Source organism: Globicephala melas, chromosome 3 (genome assembly GCF_963455315.2).
Source record: "Globicephala melas chromosome 3, mGloMel1.2, whole genome shotgun sequence".
In the NCBI taxonomy this organism is placed as follows: domain Eukaryota; kingdom Metazoa; phylum Chordata; class Mammalia; order Artiodactyla; family Delphinidae; genus Globicephala; species Globicephala melas.
In genome coordinates, this window is record NC_083316.1 from 130,123,056 (window position 1) to 130,144,979 (window position 21,924).

At 47.2% G+C, this 21,924-nt stretch overlaps 1 protein-coding gene across 2 annotated transcripts in view; it reads left to right on the forward strand.

Moving 5' to 3' along the window:
* Nucleotides 1-21,924, forward strand: part of LARP1 (La ribonucleoprotein 1, translational regulator) — a 54,989-nt gene that overhangs the window by 32,048 nt on the left and 1,017 nt on the right. Inside the window, exons 2-18 of one of the 2 annotated variants that reach the window (XM_030834207.2) lie at nt 1,953-2,014; nt 2,274-2,339; nt 3,281-3,455; nt 4,382-4,510; nt 4,588-4,794; nt 4,892-5,054; nt 5,881-6,025; nt 9,801-9,975; nt 10,078-10,247; nt 12,423-12,815; nt 13,598-13,721; nt 13,844-14,049; nt 14,512-14,618; nt 15,485-15,636; nt 17,938-18,082; nt 19,996-20,105; nt 20,277-20,404. In XM_030834207.2, coding sequence (XP_030690067.1) covers nt 1,953-2,014; nt 2,274-2,339; nt 3,281-3,455; nt 4,382-4,510; nt 4,588-4,794; nt 4,892-5,054; nt 5,881-6,025; nt 9,801-9,975; nt 10,078-10,247; nt 12,423-12,815; nt 13,598-13,721; nt 13,844-14,049; nt 14,512-14,618; nt 15,485-15,636; nt 17,938-18,082; nt 19,996-20,105; nt 20,277-20,404 — 2,657 coding nt within the window. The remainder of the gene's footprint in view (nt 1-1,952; nt 2,015-2,273; nt 2,340-3,280; nt 3,456-4,381; nt 4,511-4,587; nt 4,795-4,891; nt 5,055-5,880; nt 6,026-9,800; nt 9,976-10,077; nt 10,248-12,422; nt 12,816-13,597; nt 13,722-13,843; nt 14,050-14,511; nt 14,619-15,484; nt 15,637-17,937; nt 18,083-19,995; nt 20,106-20,276; nt 20,405-21,924) is intronic. The other variant, XM_030834209.2, reaches the window with a different exon arrangement.

A 21,924-nucleotide genomic window follows, 5' to 3' on the forward strand; every position in this document is an offset into this window, starting at 1 on the left:
AACTTTGCCTTAAACCTTTTCCAGTAGTTTTCAGGAACACGTGGCCCTCTGACTGATCCTCTTTTCCAACTTTGTGTTGATGAAGTTGATGTTGCAGGCCTTTGGGCATGCTCTCGTTCTGGTAGCATGCAGGCGGTGCTGTTGGGGTGTGGAGGCTGGGTCCCTGCAGAAGTGACTGCTGTCACAGCTCGTGTGTAGCTGAGGGAGGTGATCTTCTCGTGGCTGCCCCTGCTGGTCCTAGTCAGGGAACTAGGTGGTATTAGCCTTCTCTGGGCCAAACCAGAATTAGCAAGAAAATCAGTGTGGAGTAAGTAGTTCTCTGGGCCTAAGGGCTTCATCCTCTTGGGACTGAGAGGGCTTTTCTCGTTCTCCACTGCTCAGCACTGGGAATGGGGGATGCTGTGGATTGGGTTACAGAGCCCCAGCCCTCCTGTGGCATATGGGGTGTCTCGAGGGGGCAGTGGCTCCGGTATGGGGTAGAAGCCAAGAATGCAGTGGCCTCACAGTTAGGAGTCAGGAAAGGACTCTCTCTGCTCGTTAAGGGTACACGCGTCTGATCAAGGCATAGAACGTTCCTTCTGAGACCAGCCGGACAAATTTCTCTGCTTAGGGACTGGGGGCAGCTCCTGACCCCTGGCATGGCTGGCCAACAATGGAGGCAAAGTGACGGGTGAGCAGTGGGTGAGCAGAGCCCCAGGATGTGTATCTTTTCCCGTGGATCTCTGGGGGAGGAAGGGTTCAGAAACTCTTGGTCTTCAGAGCCAAGTTGTAAAAATAAGGGTAGGTGTAGGAAGGGTCAGACCTATTAGAGCCACTGCCTTAAAAAAAATTTTTTTTTTTTTTTTCTTTTTAAAAAGCCCCTGGACTTCTCTGGCAGTCCAGTGGTTAAGACTCCGCACTTCCACTATAGGCGGTGTGGGTTTGATCCCTGGCTGGGGAACTAAGATCCTGCAGCTATGCAGTGCAGCCAAAAAAATAAAAAAATAAAAATCCCGGTCTGCCCTTGTTGAAACTACTGGAGAACCCCAAACAAAATTAAATCACTGTAAACATACTACTTAACTCCTGGTAATACTCGGTTATATCTCCTTCTAGAGTTTCTACTGTGTGTATGTGTACGTATACGTTTTTTATTTACTTTACAAAAATAGGGTTATAACTTTTCTCATTTATTGTGTTTATCTTTTCATATCAGTAGAGATCGTTATCTTTTTATGACCATTCTAAAAGTTGTTGAACTTTTATTTAGCCAGTTCCCTGCTATTGGACATGTATTGTTTTCAGTTTTTTTGAAATTATGAATAGCCCTTTCAGCATCTTTGCACATAACCCTAAACACTTGTCTAATTTGTATCATTAGGATAAATCCCTAAAGGTGGAACCATTGAGTCAAATGGGGGTCTCACTTTTTCTTTAGAAACTTGGAAGGCAGGCACATCTTCTCTGAATGGCTCACTCTTCTGTTGACCACAGGTCACTGAGGACAGGGCTGGCCCTGACATGTGGGGCTTAGAAGAGGTCCTTGGATTGCCCACTTAGGGTTTGTATCTTGCCTTCCTAAGTCTGCTCACACACAGACTTCTAGAATGTTAGAGCCAGAGAGGGTCTTTCAGATCCCTTTATGGAATCTGGGTCGATTCGGGAGCCCTGAATTACAGAGCAAACCCTGGCATGGACTCAGTTCCCTTTTTCACAAGAGGGTATAGAGCGGTGAGGGTCCTCCGAGTTGAGTTCTCGGGGTTTCGGCTGCTTGCTGCTTCCATGATCGCACTTGCCATGATTTCTTCAGAAAGAGGTGTTTGAGCATGTGTCCTTCCCGTCCCCACCGCGTCTTCCTCCTTTGGGAGCCTGCAGGTTGTTTGGTGGAGTGGGGTAGTGATGAGGCTGAGGAGGTGGTTGTGGGCCCCTCCCATGGGCTCTGCGTAACTCTCCCTCCCTTCTTGTTCCCACAGAACATGCTGCTCCGGCCAGGGTGGTGAGGGCAGCAGTTCCTAAACAGCGCAAAGGTAGCAAGGTAAGAAGTAGGAGTTGGCAACCCAAGCAGGGACTTCCTGGAGGTGGGAGCCTCTTTTCTGTTGTAGTGAGTGCTTCTGGACTGCGAGGTACTTCTGGGTTCTCTCTGAATAGGAGGGGCACTTTTTCTGGGTCTCTACATTGTGGATGGTCCTCGTGGACAGACTGATTTTGGCCTCTGATCTCTCAGTGGAGCTGTATTTTGGATGAGGGCCTGAATGGTCGAGGCAGGGTTACCCCTCATAGAATGTGCCTTGCAGGTTGGTGACTTTGGAGATGCAATCAACTGGCCAACACCTGGAGAGATAGCCCACAAGAGTGTGCAGGTGAGTCTGTGGGAGGGATGGGCAGGTTTGAATTCTGTCTACATGTTCACATTTGGCCTCAAGCTTTCAGAGCCTCAGCTGTTACCTTTCTGTTTTTTTAAGAGGAGTGGTTGGTACCATATGGGCAACATTGAAATAGCTAAGAATCATTCTTTGCGCCCTTGCTGTGTGTCAGGGACTGCCAAGTGCTGTTTTTTCATCATTTCATCTAACCCTCAGTGACTTCTAGATAGGTCCTTCAGTAATTCCCATTTTACAGATGAGGCCACTGAGGCTGGGGACGGTTAATTACTAGCCCTTGATGGCCAAGTGGGGATTAGAAGTCAGGTGTGTTGTATTGTTTCAAAGCCTGTGATCTCCATCACTACACTTGGATTGCCTGTAGGTGATCATTAGGCCAGGTACCCGCCTCCACACCACAGGTCATGGGGAAGCTTATGTAGCTTTCCTGAGCCCTAGCAGAAGATGGACTCCTGGTCAGTCCTCTCCTTCCCAGCACTTTCGTTCTGGGCTGACAGCTAGGTCCCTCACTGGCTCTGGCCACACTGGCCTTTAGTTCACAGCAGGGTTGGTGTGGACAGACCAGGGGCCAGCATCTCCTCCGTCCCACAGGTGACCTGAACTATGTGATCCTGTTGTAGGGAGTAAAACAATTGCCCGTTGCAGGCCGCAGCCCCGGCCCTGGGAGTTGTCTCTGTCATTTAGACTTAAGGAAGCTGGAGAGACAGGTTGTCCTCTACCTCCTGCCTGTTTGACAACTCTTGCCAGCGAAAGCATCTCAGGTGTGAAAGTAGGACCTTAGAATACATGCAGCCCAACCTGCCGTCACATGCTCCAGCTCCTCAACCCCGTTCTTCCAGTGACAGGGAGCTCCCTTCTTTCCCATCCCAAGAGGCTCTCAGACTCACATCACCTCCCTGTTCCTCTACTTCCCGCTGCAGCCACAGTCCCACAAGTCTCAGCCTGCCCGCAAGCTGCCACCCAAAAAAGACATGAAGGAACAGGAGAAAGGAGAGGGGAGTGATAGTAAGGAGAGCCCGAAAACCAAATCAGATGAATCGGGGGAGGAGAAGAACGGGGATGAGGACTACCAGCGAGGCGGGCAGAAGAAGAAAGGTGAGTGGCTTGGATCAGGACTCGGGAGAAGGTGGTAGGGCAGAACCAAGAAATGTCGGAACGCCAGGGCTGCTGGAGCAACCTCAGGAGCCCCCGCAAGACGTCCTTGGGAGGCTGATGGGTGTAGGCCACTGGGTCAGCAAGCTTCACTCCAACTATCTGTCCATCAGTTCCTTTTCTTTAACAAGCATTTGGTAAGCCCTGTCCTCAGCACTGGGGCTCTAGCAGTGCAGAAGACGGGGGCGGGGTCTCTGCCTCAGAGTGTTCTTTGTGTGTCTTGATGTATTGCTGTCCCGTGTTAGATTTCATTTAAAAGGCAGGAGTTCCCATTGCTCTGGCTGAACTGGCTAGAGTACAGGTTTGGCTGCTCTCATACATATCCAGAGGAACAGGGGGTCTGACCAGGATGGAAGGTAATTTCTCTCACCTGAGAGCTGGGTGGAAGTAGGCCAGGTGCAGCTCTTTGATTCCTTTGTCTTGCTGTGTGTTGGCTCTTCTCATTCCAGATGACTCACTCCACCTAGCAGGATGGGGAAAGGGGGGAGTAGCTCCCTGCCTTTTAGGGACTCACCCTGGAATTGACTGCTTCCACTCAGCTCCCCTGGGTAGAATTTCGGCACGTGTCTAAGGGAGCCTGAAGGTGCAGTCTTGATTCTGGGTTGCCATGTGTCTGGTTCCAGAGGGGGTTCTCTTGACGGTGGAGAAGTTGATATTAGGAGTCAACCGAGAGTGTCCATCACAGTGAAGTCCACCACCTTCTTATTTTAGAGATGAAAATGAGGTCCAGTGAGGGAAAGGAATCTGCCCAAGGTCACCAGATGGTGATTCAGGCCTGAGACCCCAGACAGGGACAGAAGTGTTGGGGGTAGGGATGGCCAGGAGGGACCTCTCCTTCAAGCCTTTCTTGTACCCATGCTGTCCTCCAGGGAACAAACACAAGTGGGTTCCGTTGCAAATAGACATGAAGCCTGAAGTGCCCAGGGAGAAACTGGTCTCTCGCCCTACTCGCCCGCCAGAGCCACGACACACACCTGCCAACCGCGGGGAGATCAAAGGTATGCACCTCCCACTACGGAGGGCCTGGGCATGGGGCTCCTCCTCAAGCCTGACCCGGCGCCCCCTCTCCCCATAGGGTCTGAGCCTGCCACCTACGTGCCCGTGCCCGTGGCCCCCCCCACCCCAGCCTGGCAACCAGAGACCAAATCGGAGCCTGCCTGGCACGACCAGGATGAGACATCGAGTGTGAAGAGTGATGGGGCTGGTGGGGCGCGGGCTTCCTTCCGTGGCCGTGGACGGGGGCGTGGTCGCGGCCGGGGACGCGGCCGGGGTGGCACTCGAAGTACGTGAGGCCCCTTTGGGCTCCGGGATGTCCGAGGGAGTGCGGTGGGGGGCGGGCAGGGGTATCCTCTCCCTCATGACACCCGTTTCCCCCTTAGCCCATTTTGACTACCAGTTCGGCTACCGAAAGTTTGACGGTGCAGAGGGGCCGCGCACCCCCAAGTACATGAACAACATCACCTACTACTTTGACAATGTCAGCAGCACTGAGCTTTACAGCGTGGACCAGGAGCTGCTTAAAGACTACATCAAACGCCAGATGTAAGTGGACAGGCGCCTTCCTCCTGGAGACATGGGTAGGATTGGGGGCTGCCCGAGGATGGTAGCCTGGTAGAGTAGGGCTGTGCAGGCCCTTCTGGTGCTAGCAGCAGTTGCTGCCTCTGGCTGGACCTGAAAAAGGTAACTTGAGAGAACTGTACTACCATTATAAAAATTAATTAGTTAATTTTTTTAAAAGGAGAGAAAATGTCTAGATTCTGCTCCACTTTATCCCTTTATTTGTAATGGCAGCATTGAGAACGCTAGCATTATTGGTGAGGCTCAGTGCTCCGTGCCTTATAGGCATTCTCTTATTTAGTCCTGTGGTTGTCTATTTAATTTTTATGAGCTGGGTTTTATCCCCTTTTTATTGATGAGCATACAGGCCCAGTCACTTGCCTAACTGGTAAGTGACAAGGCGCAGATTTGAGTCTATTTCTGTCTGATTTGCAAAACCTTAACTCCTAACCTCTCTAATATGTTGTTTCTCAGTCCAGTGGGGGAGCCATACAAGGAAGTAGATCATTGCAGAAGAGTGTGATAAGTGGCTCAGGAACAGAAGAGAAAGTGACCAACAGTATTGGGACTGGGTTTTAAAGGAGGATGAGGAGCTTGTCAGGCATACAAAGAGGCTGAAGGGCAGAGAGAAGTTTGACCCAAGGTTAGGGAGCCATGAAAGGATAACATCATCTCTTTTCAGCCTTTAGGACTGTAAGTACAGTAGGGACAGGGTTGGTCAGAGGCTATGTGAGCTTCCTGGAGTGTACAGAACAAGGAAGGCATATTCACAAATGATGAAGCAATCATACTTCTTCTCCCCTCCACCTAGTGAATACTACTTCAGCGTGGACAATTTAGAGCGAGACTTCTTCCTGCGACGGAAAATGGATGCTGACGGTTTCCTTCCCATCACACTTATTGCGTCCTTCCACCGAGTACAGGCCCTTACCACTGACATTTCACTCATTTTTGCGGTATGTCTCTCTCCCTGGGGCTGGGGTGCAGAGGAAAGAAAGGTCCTTACTTAAGGAGCTGGAATTTGGGCCAAGGCAGAAAACCCTGGAAGAGTCCTCATCTCATTACTTACGCTAAGATTCCAAGGCTTGGCCAGCCTCTCTCTCCCTCCCCGTCCCCGTCCCCTCCCCCTCCCCCTTCTCTCTCTCTCTCTCTCTCTCTCTCTCTCTCTCTCTCTCTTTCCCCCTCTCCCCCCCCTTTTCCTCCCCCCACCCATCCCTTTATTATGGAAAATTTACAAAAGTAGACACAATGGTATAATGAGCCCATTACCCAGCCTCAGCATCCATCAGCTCACGGCCAGTCTTGTTCCATCTGTCTCCTCATGTTCCCTTTCCCAGATTACTTTGAAGGAACTCTCCGGTAATCTGACATTTCATCCATGTTTCAGTATCTGTGTCTGAAAGATAAAGGCCTGTTAAAAAAAAATAATCAGTATATGATTATTGCATGTAAAAATATTAACAGTTCTTTAATATCACCAAATATCTCATCAGTTGCAAATTCACCCCACTTGTCAAAAATGTTTTCGTAGTTTATGAGAATCAGGATCCAGATAAGACCAATATTATTGTCTTATTAAGTCTCTTCCTCTCCCTCTCTTTTTCCTTGCAGTTTATTTTTTGAATATGCTAGATTGTATATCTTGTAGAATTTTCCATAGGACAGAGTGGTATCATTTCACATGTTCTTCTGTACTCTAGATTTTTTTGTAAATTGGTTCTTGAGAAGCCTGATGAGATTCAGGTTTTGGTTGATTGATTGTTTTTTTCCCTCCTCGTCAAGAATACTTTATAGATAGTGATATATTCTCTCAGATGTCACTTAATGCTTCACTTGGTGCTCTTTTTTGCCATATAAACTGCAAATCACTGCCTGTTACTTCATTAGGGACTACAAAATGTTTATATTCTGTCAATCTGTCTTTATTTGTTAGCTGGAATACCTCTTTAAGGAGGTACTTTGCATTATCAACTATTTGGTTACCAAGAAGTATATACTTCGTACAGGAAGGGCAGATAAGTGCTTGATCTTTTCCTTTGTTAACCAGTTTTCAGAATTATGAGCTGATCCCTAATAACCTTCAAAGGTGAACAGTGCGTTTCGAGTTTGTTTTTTTTGTGTTAGTATCATTTAATATCATTACAAACTTGTAGGTTCAAACATTTTGTTTATTTCAAAATTATTGTAGTTATTATGCTGAATCAAATTGTTGTGTCTTTGGCCAGTGGGACCCTGGTTCATCTTGTACATTTCCTGTCCCAGATCTGAAATTGGCTGTTTTTTTTAAGGAACTCTGGGTCCTCTATTTTGGGGAAGTGGTGTTTTTGGTATTTAGATAACACAGTTTGAGTTGTAGCGGTGTTTATTGCTACTTGATTGGTCGATGTTTCTAGAGCTTTTTGTTTGTTTTAATAAAATACATCATGAGATTGTACTGATAATTTCTATTAAAATTTCTATAGGGTCTATACACATAACCCCAAGTATCTTTAATCTGTAACTACTACTTTCTCCCATGCCAAAAATCCTAATTCCTAACAACATCAACATAACTATTCATTTGTTTTACTCTACAGTTTATACACATTATACTTATAGTACCTCTCCTACTCCTAAAAAGTTTTTTTTCCTATTTATACAGTCAGTGACTATTTTCAACTTGAAATAATTTTTTTGTGGTTGTTTCTTTAACTTAATATATATTAGTTTCATTAGCTTCGCTTTGCTTTCACGTTTTGGGGATTGCTTTCTTACGTCTTCATGTTTGTTTTACATTTATAGAAAACATTTATGTGGTTCCAAAGTCAGATGGTATGTTCATAGAAGCCCGACTTAAAATTTTCTTATTTACACCTTTTTCCCTTTCTTTTACTATAAGCAACCTTTCTTGAATCTTTCTATTAAAAAAATTAAGTAAATGCCTCTGTGGGTATTATATACTTCCCCTTTCTTAGATGAACGGTAACATATAGCACATGTATTTCTTCACGCTTTTTTTGCTTTCTCTTAATATATCTGGGAGCTGACCGTGTAGTAGTAGTAGAAGAAAGGTACTCTCATTCTTATTTACAGGTGCATATATATATATATATAATCTTTTCATGTTTTAGTCCGTGTCTTTGGTGTAGATTTCTAGAAGTGGGATGGTTGAACTGAAACGCAAATGCATATGTAATTTTGCTAGCTGTTACCTGATTCCCTTTCTAGTGGGTGTGCCTTTTGCATTCTCACCAGCAGTATATGAGAGTGCCTCTTCCTCAGCCTCACCAACACAGTATGTTGTCACGTGTTAAAATGTTTTCCCCTTCCATTTTAAAGATTTTTATTTTTTTTAATTTTTAATAAATTCATTTATTTTATTTTATTTATTTTTGACTGCATTGGGTCTTTGTTGCTGTGCGCGCGGGCTTTCTCTAGTCGCGGTGAGCGGGGGCTACTCTTAGTTGCGGTGCGCGGGCTTCTCGTTGCGGTGGCTTCTCTTGTTGCGGAGCACAGGCTGTAGGCGCACAGGCTTCAGTAGTGGCTCGCGGGCTCTAGAGCGCAGGCTCAGTCGTTGTGGCGCACGGGCTTAGCTGCTCTGTGGTATGTGGGATCTTCCCGGACCAGGGCTGGAACCTGTGTTCCCTGCTCTGGCAGGCAGATTCTTAACCACTGCACCACCAGGGAAGCCCCTAAAAGATTTTTAAAAGGAAACTCTTCTCCCCCCTCCATTTTTCACCCTTTTTCCCAGAGATAAACACCTGTAGCACTTTACCTGTGAAACCTAGAAAAATTTGTGTGCATTTGTATGTTTTTACTTAAAAATTCAAACACCAAAAAATTCAAACACCAATGGGATCTTTTTGGGTTTTTTTAAGTCTTTATTTAATTTGTTACAATACTGCTTCTGCTTTATGTTTTGGTTTTTTGTCCTCAAGGCATTTGGGATGTTAGCTCCCCCACCAGGGATCAAACCCTCAACCCCTGCATTGGAAGTCAAAGTCTTTTTTTCGTTTTAATTAATTAATTTGGTGGCGCTGGGTCTTAGTTGCGACAGGCAGGCTCCTTAGTTGAGGCAGATGGGCTCCTTGGTTGTGGCATGTGAACTCTTTAAGTTGCAACATGCATGTGGGATCTAGTTCCCCGACGAGGGATTGAACCTGGGCACCCTGCTTTGGGAGTGTGGAGTCTTACCCACTGCGCCACCAGGGAAGTCCCTGGAAGGTGAAGTCTTAACCACTGGACTGCCAGGGAAGTCCCCCAATGGGATCTTAAACTCACTGACCTACACCTGCTTTTTTGTGACTCTTACCACCTCAGCACATTTGAAGCTGATTTTAAAGCCTGAATAGTGTTCCATTGAATGGATGTGCCATAATTGGTTTAAATTGCTTATGTGGTGGCAAGCGTAGGTAGTTTCCAGTTTTTTCCTTTTACAGACAGTGTTGCTGTGAATGGCCTTGTATCCAGATCTTGTGTTGTCACCTGTTTGTGCAAGTATTTCTCTGGGGCTGATTCCTGGAAGTAGAATGGCAGGGTCAAAGGGCAGGTGTGTTTTTCATGTTGGTACCCTCCTGCAAGTTTGAACATCTCACCCGTCCGCTGGTCGTGGAAGATGGTACCAGTTTTCTTATACTCCTGCCAGCACTGGACTTATCCCTGAGCTCATGGGGCTCAGTCATCTACCAGCTTCCAAGATCTCAGTCCGCCCATGTCTTTCCTCTGCATCTTCTCCCTCTTTCTCCCCTGCAGGCCCTAAAGGACAGCAAGGTGGTGGAGATCGTTGATGAAAAAGTCCGCCGAAGGGAGGAGCCAGAGAAATGGCCTCTTCCTGGTCCCCCAATAGTGGATTATTCCCAGACTGATTTCTCCCAGCTTCTCAACTGCCCAGAGTTTGTGCCCCGCCAGCACTATCAGAAGGAGACAGGTAGGTACCCTGCTGGCATGTGGATGCCTCCCTGTTGCCCTTGTCCTCTGGCCATCAGGAGGAGGGCTGGAGGGATGAGGATCTCCCCTTTCCACCCTTTAGAGTCGGCGCCTGGCTCTCCCCGTGCTGTCACACCAGTGCCAACTAAAACAGAGGAGGTCAGCAACCTAAAGACCCTGCCCAAGGGCCTGTCTGCCAGCCTCCCTGACCTGGATTCTGAGAACTGGATTGAAGTGAAGAAAAGACCTCGGCCCTCCCCAGCACGACCCAAGGTGAGTGAGGCCTGCCACGCACCTGAGTTCTAGGGTCCTGGCCTGGAGTGTGGGGAGGGGTGTTGCAAAGGCACAGAGCCCTGGGCTTGTAGAGGCTGGCAGGCAAGCTGCGTGGCTCAGGGTTGTAATGCGAGCTGGAGGTCACCAGTGACCGCAGGAAGGCTGATATGGCCTGTTTCCATTTCCAGTGGGGATCACCCCTCAGGACAACCTTAGCTCCGTGAGATCCTGAATGGCATTTTTCACAGGAGGATGATGCAGCCTCTGGCAGCAGTGTCTCATTAAGTATTAAGTGTTTCTTAACACATGCCTGTTCTTTTTGGTTTTGGCCACTCCATGTGGCATGCGGGATCTTAGTTCCCCGACCAGGGATCGAACACATGCTCCCTGCAGTGGCAAAGCGGAGTCTTAACCACTGGGCTGCCAGGGAAGTCCCTTGGCTGTTCTTTTGACCCCATCTAAATCCCTGGGGCTGCATTTTTAGTGCCTTCCCCCTGAATTTGTCCTCACTGTCCCATATATAAGCCCCTCAGACCTTCTGAAGAGGGAAGGGATGGGGAGCAGACACACAGTCTGGACAGAGTCTAGACTAGAACACAGGTCTCCTGTCATTGCTGGCTGCTGACCTTGGGAAGCTTCTTTAATATCTCAAGGCTTCATTTTCTCCGTTTTCAGATGGAAGTAAGGAGGGATTAGACTGCTCTAGAAATAGTAAAGCAATATATGAATAGCTCACATTTAGTCCCCTGTTAGAGAAGTGTTTCAATCTCAAACTAAAATTACTGCCCCTTTTTCAGGAGCAGACTTTTGCTCCATTCACCTGCCCATTGCCATCCCTTCTTTGGAGACCTTCTTGGTCTGGGGCTTGTGAGGAGGCCTCAGAGGTGACCTTGGACTTTGGGTTTATGGAATTCTGTGCTCCCTTTTCCATTGTGACCACCCCCCTCAACTCCTTCTTCCTCCCTTCCTGTTTATACCCCGACTTCCTAGCCTGTTCTGGCTGCGGTCTGCCAGAAAGTGTCAGAGGTTAGGCTGGAGTCATGAGGAGAGGGTAGGGTAGTAAGTGCACAAGGACCTGACAGAGTTCAGTTCAGTGCTGCAGACTGCAAAGGCTTTGGAAAGGTGGACCCGTGCTTAGCCCCCATTCCAGAATTCGAGCCCCCACTCCCACCTGACCTATCGTGAACCTTCCAAAAGAGAATAGGGTTAGAGTTTATACAGAAAGCGCTTTGCACAGCAGGGAATTGACGTTTAGATATATACTATGGGGTAGACAGATGCTTTACTTCCAAAATTTCAGATAAATTCAGCCTATCAGCACTCTGGAATACTTTGTTTTGGCTGAAAGCAGTCTTGTTTTCTCTTGCCTTTGGGACATGCTGTGTTTTTGTTTGTTTTCTTTTTGCCTCTCACTGTCTCTGTCCCTGCCTTCATCTGGCTTACTTATGCGCGTCCTTTCATAGTCACTTCTTCTGGGAAGCCTTCCCCGACTGTCCCCACTCCCACCCCCAGCTGGTTAAGTGCTACTCCCTATGTACTCCCACGAGGCCTATTTATAGTCCTTACCATAACACACTGCAGTTGGTTGGTTGGTTGACTTCTTCTCCCACTAAACTGAGAGCTCCATAAATTCAAGGACCTGGTCTTGTTCTTTTTCTGCTTTTAGCGTCTTCATACAGGGCCTGGTACCAGTGGGTACTTGCCCATTTATCAAGTAGTTGAACATGTGCTGTTGCTAGATCCCAGTCTAAGTACTGGATAGGATGGAAGGCAAGGCAGCTGTGGTTCGTGCCTGATGAAGCTTCCAGTTTATTGGGAGGTGTTGGGGATGGACAAATGGATGAATCAGCCTGTTGAACTTGTACCCACTCTCAGGCCAGGTGCTGTGGAGGTAAATGAGAGTGCAGTTCCTACGTGCAGGGAAGTTGTTATCTCAGTGTTTATCAATGACTGTGATGTGAGCTGTGAGCGGAGAAGCCTGGACTCGTACGGGACATCCTTTTTCCATGAGGCTGACTCCGAGGCTGACAGCTGTGACTTGCTGGCATTATCAGGGCCGCAGTTGTAACAGTCCCATGTTGAGGGGTCAGGGCTTCTCCCAGGGCACAGCGACAGGGCCTGGTATAAGGTGATTCCCTGGTGATTCCCTTTCTCCTTGGTCTGCCCCCATGTTAGAAGTCAGAGGAGCCCCGGTTCCTCCACCCGACTACTCTGCCTCAGCAGCTGCCCTCTCAGCAGCTGATGTCCAAGGATCAAGACGAGCAAGAGGAACTGGATTTCCTGTTTGACGAGGAAATGGAGCAGATGGATGGGCGGAAGAACACCTTTACCGCCTGGTCTGATGAGGACTCTGACTATGAGATTGATGACCGGGATGTCAACAAGATCCTCATTGTCACCCAGACGCCACCTTACATGCGCCGGCACCCGGGGGGGGACCGCACAGGCAACCACACCTCGCGTGCCAAGATGAGCGCTGAGCTGGCCAAGGTCATTAACGATGGGCTCTTCTACTACGAGCAGGACCTGTGGACTGAGAAGTTTGAACCCGAGTATTCCCAGATCAAGGTGAGTCTTGGGCCTAGCAGTGGTGGTGGGGCCTGGGGTGCCTGTAACGTGTGGAAGGGGAAGGCTGACGAGCCGTGTGACCTTGGGCACAGAGCCTCAGCATCCTCCTCTAACAAAAGGGGGTGATGCTCGACGTGAACGGTGGACTGTGCCAGTGTAAGAGCTGGTCACTCTGCTTCTTGAGCGTCCGTGTTTAATGTCTTAAGTTGGCTAGCCACTTTGGTGAGGAATAGGATAAGACTTGGATCGTCATTTCTGTTAGGCATATATAAAAGTTTAAAAGCCTTTTGAGGAACTTGCTTTGAGGGTGAAATGTGGAGGAAAGATAGGTCTTTTAAAAAATCACTGCTACCTGGGAACAGTCAAAACTGGTATAGTAGGTGTTTACAGAGTGGGTATGTGTGGGGGTCGGTTGGCCTTTGGTGAGCCTCTGTTGTGAGTAGTAGTGTGTTTGGTGGAGATGAGAGAATTGCCCGAAGAGAATCGGGGTGGGGGAGTCTACAGCACGTTCCTGGGGAACCGGAGTCCTGACCTCAGTGCTGCTGCAGAGAGGGCTGGGCAAGTACTCCCCCATTCTGGGTTAGCACACCCATGCCTGGGTACCTGGGGTTGAGGCATAGTGACGGGGCAGCTGAGAGCCTGGGGACCAGAATTCCATGTATGTGGTCGCAGGAGCTGCCCTCTTCAGCTTCTTGCATGTCTTGATCCCTAAACAGGCTAGGGCAGTCTTCTTACCAGCATCCCTCCCCCGCTGCCCCACCCCAATCTCGTATCCTCTGCAGCAAGAAGTCGAGAACTTCAAGAAAGTCAACATGATCAGTCGGGAGCAGTTTGACACACTAACCCCTGAGCCCCCTGTGGATCCCAACCAAGAGGTCCCTCCTGGACCACCTCGCTTCCAGCAAGGTGAGAGGTGACACCTGCCACCCTGGCCTGGGTGGGAGGGTCTGGAGCCGTCCGACGGGGCCTTACAGGGACAGGCATTCACAGGCCTACCTCTGCTTACTGTCCCCACTCTGCCTCTGCAGTTCCCACTGACGCCCTGGCCAACAAGCTGTTTGGTGCCCCTGAGCCCTCCACCATTGCCCGCTCTCTACCAACCACTGTCCCAGAGTCGCCAAACTATCGCAACGCCAGGACCCCTCGCACTCCCCGGACACCGCAGCTCAAAGACTCAAGCCAGACGTCACGGTTTTATCCAGTGGTGAAGGAAGGTCGGACGCTAGATGCTAAGGTGAGGCGTTCCTGCTGAGCTGCTAAGAGTCTTGGGCTCACTTCACTGCATTCCAGGGCTCTGCTTCTCTCTCTTGCCTTGAGCCAAGAAAGTGGCACGTCCCCCACCTGCTCCGTATTCTTAGGCTGGTGGGCCCACCAGAATTGAGTGACACATCTGCAAGATGGACTGGGCGTGGGAGTGGTGGCCGCATGTAGCCATGGTAAGGCCTAAGGAGGACTGACCAGGTGTGGGTCCTTGAGCAGATCATGTCACCAGCAAGCCTCGATCTCCTCATCTGTGAAGTAGGCATGTCAGCTCCTAGCTTACAGCTGTGGACATCATGTGAAAATAGACATGAAAATGCTTTATAAATTGTGAGATAACTCACACCTAGGAGGGAATCTTAGTCCTACAAATGCTTGATGCTCCTCAGTGTTGGATGAGTACAATTAGTAACGAGTCCCGGACTGACCTTTGCAGATGCCTCGGAAAAGGAAGACCAGACACAGCTCAAACCCACCCTTGGAGAGTCACGTGGGCTGGGTGATGGATTCCCGCGAGCACAGGCCCCGGACTGCTTCCATAAGGTATGGGACAGTGGGGAAGGGAGGTCAGGCTGACTGCAGGGCGGGCAGCAGAGCCGTGACATTGATGGGACCAAGAAGAGAGAAAGTCTTTGGTCTGCAAAGTAAAGAAAATTTAAGGAAGGTGCCCTCATCCAAATCCAAAAAACGGGAGCAGAGTCTAGAGAGCTTAATCCAGACCCCAGGAGGAGGGAGGCTGCCTTCTGAAGTGTGGCGGCCACACGGCGTTCTCTCAACAGGACAGCTCAGTTGATTTCCAAAGTGGGTGTCTGCTGCCTCCCTCACGACAGCTAGGGAGTTGAATAAAGATACAGATTCCTGGACCCCACCCTAGATCTCCTGACTGAGCTTCAGGGAGTAGGGCCCAGATTCCTTTTTATTTTTTCTCAGGAAAACTACCCCAGTGTTCTCAGTTCCAAAGCAAGATTTGGGAGCCACTGACCTGTGCAGTCTACTCCCTGCAAAGATAGGCATGGTTTTAAGAAAAATACGTTTGGGTTAACCCATTACAGCTCATTAAGGAAAGTCAAATGTTAACACGGGTAAGTAAATGGCTAAAAGCTCAGGTTTGGGCACTGTACAGATCTGGGAAGTTAAATATTAGCTCTGTGACCCAGGGCAAGACTCCCAGTCTCTGTGAGCCCCAGTGACCTCTTTGTTAAAAGAGCATCCAAAGGTCGGTACAAAGAGTGAGACCCATGGATATATATGATAAGTTACGGGCCTAGCACAGTACCTGGGCCTCTTTGTTTGTTGCACTGTGAGAGGCTGGATCTTGGCTGCTGGAAGAGACCAGAGAGGCCCCTCCTATTTGATGGCTGGCAGGTCTGAGGAACCTGGTGACACTGTCTGTTTCATGGTCTCTATAGCTCCAGCCCCTCAGAAGGCACGCCTGCGGTTGGCAGCTATGGCTGTACCCCTCAATCGCTGCCCAAGTTCCAGCATCCTTCCCACGAGCTGCTCAAGGAAAACGGCTTCACACAACACGTCTACCACAAGTATCGTAGGCGCTGCCTTAACGGTAAGAAGCACAGAGGGAGAGGGCTGAGCTTCCTGGACCACTACTTAGATCCAGTGTAAGGGCTGGTGGAGCAGGTGACTATTTTCTCTAACCTCAGAGCAAGAAGTGATAGGACATAATAGCCAGGTAGTTTTGGAATACAGGAGGCAAAAAGAATCTGGTGCTTAGAACATTCCTGTTCCTTGATCTTTCTCTACTGATATAAAAAATACCAAGGATTTTCCTGGGTCTGGCAAGACCACCAGTGTCACAAAAGGGTGTGCATGAGACAGCATATATTCTCTAGAACAGTGACGGCCTGTGGACCAAATCCAGCCAGCAGCCTATCTTTGTACAGCCCTGGAGCTAACAGTTTTTTACATTTTTGAGTGTTTGTGGGATGGGGAGGGAGAGAATTTATGACAGAGACCATATGTGACCTGCAAAGCCTAAAATACTTACTCTCCAGCCTCTCACAGAAAAAGAGATGGCTGACCCCTGCTCTAGATGAGACTGCAAGGAGAGAGCCTCTCTAGACGCTCTCACCTGTTACCTTTCATCACAGAGGAGATAGCTTTTAACTGTAGGTTTCTGTCAGGTTGTTTCTAAAGATACTCAGAGTCGATCTGAATGCTCACTTGGAGTTATTAAGTCACTCGATCCCCTTTTATTCAGCAAAACAAGGCTGCTAAATGCTTGGTTCATCTACCTTACTTCCCTCTTCGTGTGTGTGTGTGTGTGTGTGTGTGTGTGTGTGTGTGTGTGTGTGTGTGTGTGTGTGTGTGTGTGTGTGTGTGTGTGTGTGTGTGTAATTTATGGAGATACAATTTACATACCATACAGTTCATCCATTTAAAGTGTACAGTGCAGCCAGTGGCTCTTAGTATATTTAGGAGTTGTGCGTCCATCACTAGAATCCGTTTTAGAACATTTTCATTACCTTAGAAGTAAACCTGTGCCCCTTACTAGTCACTCCCCACCCCCCCACCTCCCCACCTCCTTCCAGGCCTGTGCAACCACCACTCTGCTCTCTGTCTTTATGGATTTGCCTGTTCTAGACTTTTCATATACATGGAATTATACAATATGTAGTCCTTTGTGACTGGCTTCTTTCCCTTAGCATAATAATTTCAAGGTTCATTATATGTTGTACCATGTATCAGAACTTCATTCCTTTTTATTATCAAACAACGTTCCACTGTGGATGTACCACATTTTGTCTATCCATTCATCAATCAACGGACATTTTGGGTTTCTGCTTTTTGTCTATCATGAGTAATGCTGCTTTGAACATTCCTGTACATGTTTTTGTGTGGACATAGGTTTTCATTTATCTTGAGTGGAAGAGGTGGGATTCCTGGGTCATATCATAGTGTAACTCTGTGTAACCTTTTGAAGAACTGCAAGACTGATTTCCAGAGTGGCAGCACTATTTTATATTCTTAACAGCAGTGTATGAGGGTTCTGATTTCTGCACATCCTCCCAAAACTTGTTATAGTCTATCTTTTTGAGTATAGCCATCCTAGTGGGTATGCAGTGATATCTTTTTATGGTTTTGATTTGATTTGATACGGTTTTGATAGCTAATAATGTTGAGCATTTTTTCATGTGCTATTGGCTATTTGTAAGAAATGTCTTCTTTGGAGAAATGTCTGTTCAGATCCTTTGTCTACTTTTTATCTGGATTGTTTGTCTTTATTATTAAGTTGTAATGATTCTTTATATATTCTAAGTACAAGCTCCTTATCAGATAACATAATTAGCGAATAGTTTTTCCCATTCTGTGGGTTGTCTTTTCACCTTGTTGATCATGTCCTTTTAAGAACAAAGGTTCTTAATTTTTTAGTGATATTAGATTTTTCTGTTTTTTCCTTTTGTTTCTTGGGTGTTTTACATATATTTTTTAATGGTACCATTTTTACTCGTTAACATTGTAGGACTGCTGAAATAATCGGTACTGATGGTATAGTGAAGAATGTAACTTGTTGGAGTACACAAGTTATTTGTTCATGCTTTTCCTTGTTATATAACTACACTGAGAGCAGTAACCTTTGAGGTGGAGAGCTAGACCAGGATGACCTGGTTCTGAAGCTGATGCCACCTACTTCTGGGGGTGCTCAGGCCCAGTGCCCAGCAGCAGAGCCTGACGCAGGGTAGTTAGTCCTCAATAAACACTTCCCCAGACACTTAAGGGGGCAGGTGATGAGGAAGGGAGTTGGGAGGAGAAAAGACCGATGTCTTTGAGCCCCAGGATCATTTGTCCCCTGAAGCACAGGCAGCCTGGCTCTAAAACACATCTTTCCTCCTTCCTCCTCAATCAGAGCGGAAACGCTTGGGCATTGGCCAGTCTCAGGAGATGAACACTCTCTTCCGCTTCTGGTCCTTCTTCCTCCGAGATCACTTCAACAAAAAGATGTATGAGGAGTTCAAGCAGCTGGCTCTGGAGGATGCCAAAGAAGGCTACAGGTGTGTGGGATTGGGGTGAAGGCTCTGGCTGGGGCTTGGGGGCGTGGTGAGGGTTCTCCGTTGGGTCTGCTTCCAGAACTGTAATTGGAAATCTATTGTATATATATTTCATGTACTTTTTAAAAAATTATTACTTTGAATGAGTAATATATTCAAAATTCAAAGAAGTCGGAAGGTTATGTAGCGAGTGAGGAGTCTCCTTATCCCAGTTTTACAGCCGTCTAGTTCCTTTCCCCACAGGCAGCCAGTATTGTTAGACTCTTGTGAGTCCTTTCTGAGAATACTTTGCTTATGTAAGCAAGAACAGACCTAGGTAGTCTCCCCACACACCTCTTTTGTTTACACAAGAGATGGCCTCCATTAGATATTATTTTGCACCTCACTTTTTCACTTAAGGCTATATTTTAGAGGTCATTCTGTATCCATTTATAAATGACTTTCTTGTTCTTTTTTTATAGCTTGTATGGTCTTACACTGTGTAGATGTACCATAATTTATTTAACTAGTCTCCTATTAATAGATACTTCGGTTGCTTTCAACATTTTGCTATTCAAAAAAAACCCCAAAAACCTTTGAAGGGACACTTTTTCTCCCAAGTAAAATGTTTTCTCTGTAAGCAATTTGAAAAGGACAGAAATGTTTAAAGAAGCTGGGGGAAAATGTCCTTCAGTACAGAGACAGCCAGTGTTAATGTTCTGCCATATTATGTATATTTAGGTCATGCAAGGAATGCCTTTTTATGTTTTATTTATCATTTAGGTCATGCAAGGAATGCCTTTTTATGTCTTATTTATCATTTATAAGCATGAGCACTTTTCCATGTTGTTAAAATACTTAACCTTTTTGCCTTCTTACAGAAGTTGTTACATGAGACAAGATCATTTGAAAATCCCAATTCCCAAAGATAACCAGTGTCAATAATATTTAATATATGTAGTCTGTGCCCTTCCAGACTTTATGTGTGCATATATAGATATACATTTTACATATTTCTTTACAACAGTGGGTTTATTCTACATATAGCAGTTTGAAATGTGTTTTTTCTACTTTATAATATATTGTAAACATCTCTCAGTAGTATATTTACATTATAATTTTTTTTTTTCCCCCCCCCGGTACGCGGGCCTCTCACTGTTGTGGCCTCTCCCGTTGCGGAGCACAGGCTCCGGACGGGTAGGCTCAGCGGCCATGGCTCACGGGCCCAGCTGCTCCGCGGCATGTGGGATCTTCCCGGACCGGGGCACGAACCCATGTCCCCTGCATCGGCAGGCAGACTCTCAACCACTGCGCCACCAGGGAAGCCCCATTATAATTTTTAATAGATTATATTATTCTTTTGTACTAAGTTACCATGATTTTTCTTAATTGCTTCTCTAAGACATTTAAATTTTTCAAAATAATGCTGCTATGAACAATTTTGTACATCTATACAATCTTAGTCTACATTTTTGGTCATTTCCCTGGTGTATGTTCCTAGAATTGAAATTTCTGAGGTAAATGAAGAAACCTACTAATTGGCATGGTCAAATGGCTTTGCAGAGAGTTCATGCCAGTGCTTGACAAACTTTGCATAAGGGACAGACAACAAATATCTTGGGCTTTGTGGGACATAAAGTCTCTGTTTCAAATACTCTGCTCTTGTAGCAGAAAGCACCCAGTGATATTTCATAGGCAAATGGGTGTGGGCAGGATGCTGTCGTTCATTCGGCCTCAGTTTGCTGACCCTTGGCAAACATTTAATGCTGGACTCATTTAGACTAGCATTAAATGTTAGCCTTCTCAAAGTATGCTTACCATTTTCTCAATAATCCATGTGTTTAAACTGTTTCATAGTTCATCTGTCATCCAGGTGCATTTCCTGTCTTACAGATAAAGAAACTGTCCCAATTTCACTGGCTTGTGTTCTTCTACAGATATGGTTTGGAGTGCCTTTTTCGATACTACAGTTATGGCCTGGAAAAGAAGTTCCGGCTGGACATATTTAAGGACTTTCAGGAGGAAACCGTGAAGGACTATGAAGCTGGTAAGAGTCAAAGAGTTGGGGCTCTGCGAGCCCTGGTCATCTCAGTCTTCTCAGCCCCTAGCTCTGCCTGGGCTTGTCTGTATCGTGTCATACCTCCCTCTCCTGAGCCTCTCAATTCTCAACTTCGCAGAACCAAGTCTCTCTCTACGTCTTTCTCCTCTTTCCCTGCAGGTCAGCTGTATGGGCTGGAGAAGTTCTGGGCCTTCTTGAAATATTCCAAAGCCAAAAATTTGGACATTGACCCCAAACTTCAAGAATACCTCGGCAAATTCCGACGTCTTGAAGACTTCCGAGTGGATGTGAGTGGATGTCTCTCCTCTTTCCCACCCTGATTGTCCTAGAAAGAAAACTGGACCAGACATCAGGATACCTGGATTTTGATCCCAGCTGTGCCACTAGCTCAGGGACCCTTCCTGCCTGCATTTGGGCCTCAGTTTCTTTGTTAAACAGAGGGTGTGAGAAGTTGGGCAGTGAAGGCTAATTGGAGGGTGTATGGTTGCTCCTTCCTCCCTTTCCCATGGTGGATGTGGCTAAACCATCATAATGCTCTTTCCCTATTGTCTCTAACCCTCCTTGCTGCTGTGCCCTAGTTAGAGGTGATCAGGATGAGTACCCAAGGTAAATGTCTTTCTGGGGGAGGTCAGTTCTAACCCCAGAAGTTTATAAAATATGTCCGATTCTTCCCTGCTCCGCCCACTTCATCCTCTTGGAGCAGTGACTCGACAGTGACATCCAGTGGTGGGTCAAAGTTATTACTGCTGGTTCCTCTTCCGTGCTAGGTGCTTCAGGGACTCCGGAGATAAGTAAAACTTTTTCCTTCAGAGAGATTATAATGTAGTAGGGATATGCCAGTCATCTTATTCCCTTGAAACCTTTTAGCAAAAGGGCAAATAGAAGTAAATAATAGTCCTTACATTTATTTAAAAATTGACACTGATAGCGCTAGGCACTTACACTGACCTCATTTAACCTTTATAATATGAAGCAAGCAGGATTACCGTTATCATCACTATAGCAGTGGATGAACTGGAGCCCATGGCCAGCCAGTGAGATAGTGGCAGCGCTGCTCAGGTGTCCTGACAAAAAGATGAGTCTGTTGTCTTCCATCCTTAAGGTCTTCCTCCTTTCTGGGCCTGGAGCGGGGAGTACATGGGCAGAGAATAGGAAGACCTATTGGGAGTAGAGCAAGAAGGGCTCCACTCTTGGCTCCCAGAAAGGGAAGGAAGTGTCCTCGGGGTTATTACAGGACCTTTGGCAGTGGTGAGGCTAGACTGGATCCCGGTCTGACTCTCAAGATCAGTGTCCCTTTTAGGGCCTTGAGGGGCGTGAGGCGGTCCCCAGGAGCATCTGGGCCTTCTGAGCGGAGGCATTGCAGCATATTGCATGCCACGTTCCATGTACCATCTCCTGAGCAGTGACCTCTTCTCAGAAGGGGAGCAGAAACTTGTATGGATAAAGGCCTGGGCTTCAGAGGTCGATGGGCCTGGTCCAGATTTTGTCTTTACCAGTTAAAAGCTCTGGGACCCTTGGCAAATTATCTTTCTATGCTTCGCTGTCCTCATCTGTGAAATCAGATGGTCATGTCTACATCAAAGGGTGTTGTAGACCACCGGAGTGAATGTGCATAAACCAGCACAAGGCTCGGCCTCTTGGCATAGAGATGTGCTTAATAAAACGGGTGACTAGCTTTTAGGGTCATAAACCTATTCATCATCTACACTGGGAGGTAGGAAGTTAGGGGGCCTCTAGACAGCTCTGGCAAGCTCTGGTGTGGGTAGTAGTGCTCCCTCATCACCTCTGACTCCCTCCTCTGTTGCAG